The sequence below is a fragment of the Mus pahari genome, chromosome 18, assembly GCF_900095145.1.
Source record: "Mus pahari chromosome 18, PAHARI_EIJ_v1.1, whole genome shotgun sequence".
Classification (NCBI taxonomy): domain Eukaryota; kingdom Metazoa; phylum Chordata; class Mammalia; order Rodentia; family Muridae; genus Mus; species Mus pahari.
Genome location: NC_034607.1, coordinates 15,469,182 through 15,474,030, shown reverse-complemented (window position 1 = coordinate 15,474,030; position 4,849 = coordinate 15,469,182). Strand labels below are relative to the sequence as shown.

At 58.1% G+C, this 4,849-nt stretch overlaps 1 protein-coding gene across 5 annotated transcripts in view; it reads left to right on the top strand.

Annotated features, from left to right (window-relative positions):
• Foxp4 (forkhead box P4) overlaps positions 1 to 4,849 on the top strand; it is a 57,948-nt gene that overhangs the window by 43,790 nt on the left and 9,309 nt on the right. For 2 of the 5 annotated variants that reach the window (XM_021217624.1, XM_029531357.1), the window contains exons 4-9: positions 210 to 332; positions 788 to 874; positions 2,404 to 2,551; positions 2,664 to 2,874; positions 3,125 to 3,229; positions 3,935 to 4,022. In XM_021217624.1, coding sequence (XP_021073283.1) covers positions 210 to 332; positions 788 to 874; positions 2,404 to 2,551; positions 2,664 to 2,874; positions 3,125 to 3,229; positions 3,935 to 4,022 — 762 coding nt within the window. Of the gene's footprint in view, positions 1 to 209; positions 333 to 787; positions 875 to 2,403; positions 2,552 to 2,660; positions 2,875 to 3,124; positions 3,230 to 3,934; positions 4,023 to 4,849 lie in introns of all 5 variants that reach the window. The other 3 variants (XM_021217623.1, XM_021217622.1, XM_029531358.1) reach the window with 2 other exon arrangements.

The following is a 4,849-nucleotide window of genomic DNA, read 5'->3' as shown; positions in this document are numbered from 1 at the left end:
GGATTTCTGAGTTCGAGGCCAGCCTGGTCTACAAAGTGAGTTCCAGGTCAGCCAGGGCTATACAGAGAAACCCTGTCTTGAAAAACCTAAAAAAAAAAAAAAAAAAAAAAAAAAAAGCCAGGGAGGTGTGCTGGGAGCTAGCCACCACTCGGCCACACTGTGGGTGAGGCCCTGGGTCCTGCCTCTGACGCACGGGGTGAATCCCACAGGTGCCTGTGTCTGTGGCCATGATGTCCCAGCAGATGCTCACCCCCCAGCAGATGCAGCAGATCCTGTCACCACCTCAGCTGCAGGCCTTGCTGCAGCAGCAACAGGCTCTCATGCTCCAGCAGGTGAGTCTAACCCCGGGGGCTGCCGACACCCCCTCATCCCCCCACCCCACCCCACCCCACTCCTGCTTCTGCCTCACTGAGGACCTAGGCTGTGGCAGAAACCAAAGAGACTGCCCATGCCGGGTGGATCTGAATTCATTCCTCCCGGATTCCTGGGGCAGCCCCGCAGTATTTTCCACCCTTCTTTCTCATGTGCTGACACTCACTTTAGAACTCTGAGGGAAGCAGGCTGAAGTGCCTGAACACCCTACCTCTCCATCCTCAACACACATACACACACACACACACACACACACACACACAAACACACACACACACACTGACATGCCAAAGAGATTTGGTCTCTGCCCCTGCCTGCCTGGCCCTGTTCACCGAACTCGTGCCTGCAAAGCAGGGCTGGGTTTGCTTCTAGCAGCCCTGGAGACTGTCCCCTCTTGTCGTCCCCCCCCCCCCAGCTGCAGGAGTATTACAAGAAGCAGCAAGAGCAGCTCCACCTGCAGCTCCTCACCCAGCAGCAGGCTGGAAAACAACAGCCCAAAGAGGTGAGTGACTGCAGGGGGGACAGCCTCCTCCTGGGATGTCCCCTGAGGGTTCCAGCCCAGCCTTCTCCTCTAGCCTGACAAAAGAAAGGCCTTGTGGGAAGAATAGAAAACCAGAAAAGAAAAAAAAGTGGTTAAGGAAAGGGTTTGAGAGGAGTCAGGGGTGAATGCCTCCAACCATTTATCCCTAACCATCCTTTCTCCCCTTGCATCCAGCCTTATTGTCTGTGCACATGTGTGTGGGAGTATGTGCAAGCCGTCAGATGTGTCTGCCGGTCTTTGCTTATATGCAGCAGATTCCTGTCATCCCATCTCCCTGCTAATATTGTCCCCTGGAGAGCCAGCTGCCCCCCCCCCCGTCCTGAGGACTCTCAGCAGTATATACCCCCCTCAGCCTGCCCTAGCTTCTGTCCCGTCCCATGATGCCTTGGGAGGCCCTCACCAGTTTATCTTTGTAACTCCCCAGCCCAGCCTTCTGCTCCACCTTCTGCCACAGTTCCTCCTGGGAGGCTACATCAGGCCCCTTGTGTCCTAGACCCGTCTCCTTCCTGATAATATATATATATATATATATATATATATATATGATCGTCCCGCTTCCTGTTTTCCCCTTCCCAGAAAGCTACTGTTGCTCTGCCGGTAGCCAGGTATTCCCCACCCCCTCCGCCCCTTCCAGTGTTCTCTCAACTGCTACAGATCTGGCTTTGATTCTCTAAGCTCTTGCCTCAATGAATTGCCACCCCAAATACACAGCAGCACCCCCTCCAGGGCAGGCAGGCAGGCAGGCGAGAGATCCTTGCCTCCTCAAACATCCAGGACGTGCTTGGATCTCTGGGCTCAGGAAACTTGCTGACAGCCCGACTTGTCAGTGCCTGTGTGGAGCACTGAATGGGGAGAGGTGGGGGAACACATATGCAGGAGCTTGTGTCTGGACAGCAGTGACGTCACTCTTCCCGGACTCAGCTGAGGCTGGTCATGTCCCATCCACTCCTTTAGCACTGTATCTAAACTAGGATGGGATTGGGGGAGGGGGTGAAGTCTCCCCCACTCCAGAAGAAGGGGGTTCCTGAGCATGTGGGAAGGGTCTCCTCCAGTGGGAGTGGTCCCCAGATCTGACAGGCTCATCCATCACTGTGGGGAGGGAGAGAGAGAGAGAGAGAGAGAGAGAGAGAGAGAGAGAGAGACCCCACCACTCCCACCCCCCCACCCTCCCCAGCACACAGCTGCAGCTTGCATAGCAGAAGCTGCTGCCAAGGAGGAGGGAGGAGGGAGGGCGTCGTGCTGCGTGTCTGGGTCTGGCTGTGTGTGTTTGCGCGTGTGCGTGCGTGCGTGCATGCGTGTGTTTACTGCGAGGAGGCATGCAGCCCTATGGAAGCTGGGCCGGGAGCAGAGAAGCTGCGGCTGCAGACGCTACCACGACAGCTCCAGGGGCTGACAGGCCCTGGGAGGGGGTGGCGGCAGCGTGGGGGCCCGATGGCACGGCTGAGGCCAACGGCACCCCTCTCTGCCCACCCCCTCGGGCTCCCTCCCAGGCCCTGGGGAACAAACAGCTGGCCTTCCAGCAGCAGCTCCTGCAGATGCAACAGTTGCAGCAACAGCACTTGCTCAACCTCCAGAGGCAGGGGCTGGTCAGCCTGCAGCCAAGCCAAGCCTCAGGGCCCCTCCAGGCCCTCCCGCAAGGTGAGCGACGCCCCACCCCGCCCCCAATCCCACAGCGTTCTCTAAGCCCTGGATAAGGCACGGGCTCTTCCCGTTGTGCTCCCAGCCAGCCAGCCTCTGTCTCCCGCAGCAGCCGTGTGCCCGACAGACCTGCCCCAGCTGTGGAAAGGCGAGGGTGCCCCGGGGCAGCCTGCTGAGGACAGCGGCAGGCAGGAGGGGCTGGACCTCGCCAGCACAGCTGTCACTGCTACCTCGTTCGCCAGCCCTCCCAAGGTCTCCCCGCCCCTCTCCCATCACCCCTTACCCAACGGACAACCCACTGTGCTCACATCTCGAAGAGACAGGTATGGCTGGCCCTGGGGGTAGCACGTGACAAGGCTCTGCTCTGGGTGGTACTTGGAACCCCCGGGGTGGCACTGTGGTGGGGACCTAGAGGGAGGGAGGGGCTAGAGGGCGGGAGGGGACCCAGGAGTTGGCCCCTTCTCCCAGGGCGAACCGAACGCTGGACCAGTAGTAGAGACAAAAGCTGGGCCCGGGGCTGCCGAGCAGAGGGCCTCCGCAGCTCTGACCACTACGTATTCCCTCTCCTTCCAGCTCCTCCCATGAGGAGACCCCCAGTTCCCACCCTCTTTACGGACATGGGGAATGCAAGTGGCCAGGCTGTGAGACCCTGTGTGAAGACCTGGGCCAGTTTATCAAGTAGGTGGCACCCAATCCTCTCCCTGCAGGAACCCTCTGTCCGGCCTGCTCTTGTCACCTGAGCTCCTAATGTCCTAGCAGAGCTGAGCCGAGCAGTGGGGGCCGACCTAACTCTTCCTTCCGGTTCTGCTTTCCCTGCCCCTCCCCTCCAGATCCCCGCTGGCAGCTTCTCCCCCAACTCTCTCCCACTCCAGAGCCGGGGTGTCAGAGGAGGAAGCCTATGGGGGGGGAGAGAGAGAGAGAGAGAGAGAGAGAGAGAGAGTGATGGCCTAGGACGGCCAGCCGAGGACAGGCAGGGTGGGAGGCAGACAGGCGGCTGGCAGCAGGCGGCCAGCTGCCACCACAGTGCCAAGCTCTGTCACTGACTGATTAACTCCGCTGTCTCCCGGACCCTTGCAGCATCAGGGTCAAACAAATTGTTTTCACGCTTCGTCAGAGGTTTGCTTAATTAGTTCATTTGCAATTAGATCTCTCCGTAGCCCGGTTTTAGCTAAGACATCAAAGGAGGCTGAGGAGAAAGCTTCCTCAACTGCCGCACCCCCCCCCCCTTTGTTCCGCCCAGCTCTTCTTTGTATCTCTTCTTCTGTCGGCTTGTCTGGCTAAGGGCTGGCTGACAGACGCCGGGCTTGGAGGATAGGTTAGAGGGGGTATAGTAGGAAGACCCAGAGCTCACTCTCTTTCTTCCCTGTCCTCCTCCTCCCTAAGACACCTCAACACAGAACACGCTTTGGATGACCGGAGCACGGCCCAATGCCGCGTGCAGATGCAGGTGGTCCAACAGCTGGAGATCCAGGTGTGACCCGAGGGTGTGAGGGAGGGTCCCCGAGAGGGTCCTGTGGTCAGAGTCCATCTTGCGCTCTCTAGGGCTTATTTACCATCCTGTGAGCTGAGGCTAAGTGGTGAGGGGGAGCTGAGGCTGAGCTCCCACCCCCCCTTATGCAGGGAGCTGTTTTTATATGCTAAGTAAAAACAAGACTCCTGTGAATGGCTAATGTACAGGCCTGCTGTGCATTGTGGCTTCCTAGGACCTCTTCAGAGTGGTCTGCCTGCAGGATACAGCACAGGCCTCGGGAGCCTGAATAACTTTCAAGTAGCCACTCCGGGGATTAGAACCCTTGCTCCAGCATCCTTAAGAGAGTCACCGAATCAGCCATCCCTGTTTAACCATCTCTGGCTGCTCACGGGGTGGAGAGAGGGCAGTTGAAAGGATGCTTGAGATTTATGAACGGAGGAAATGCATCATTTGCCCATCCCCACACACCTCTTCAGTAGTGAGCCAGGCAGGCACTGGGGTGTTGTTCAGTCTTCCGTGGGGAGAAAGGGCCCATGGCTGGTTGGAAGAAGGGTGTGTTGTAAGGTGGTGTGAGCCCAGGATGGGAGAAAGGGAGAGAGTGTCACTTCCTGGTCCTGAGGAGGGTGGGAATCCAGAGGGGCAAAGAATGGCCAAGGCCTTTAGCAAGTTTTCAGAAGTGAGGCTCAGAGGGAACAGGTGCCTGTGGGGAAGGTGGGGGAGTGTGCTTGTGCTCATGTGTGTGTTTGTGTGTGTGTGTGTGTGTGTGTGTGTGTGTGTGTGTGAGAGAGAGAGAGAGAGAGAGAGAGAGAGAGAGAGAGAGAGAGAGA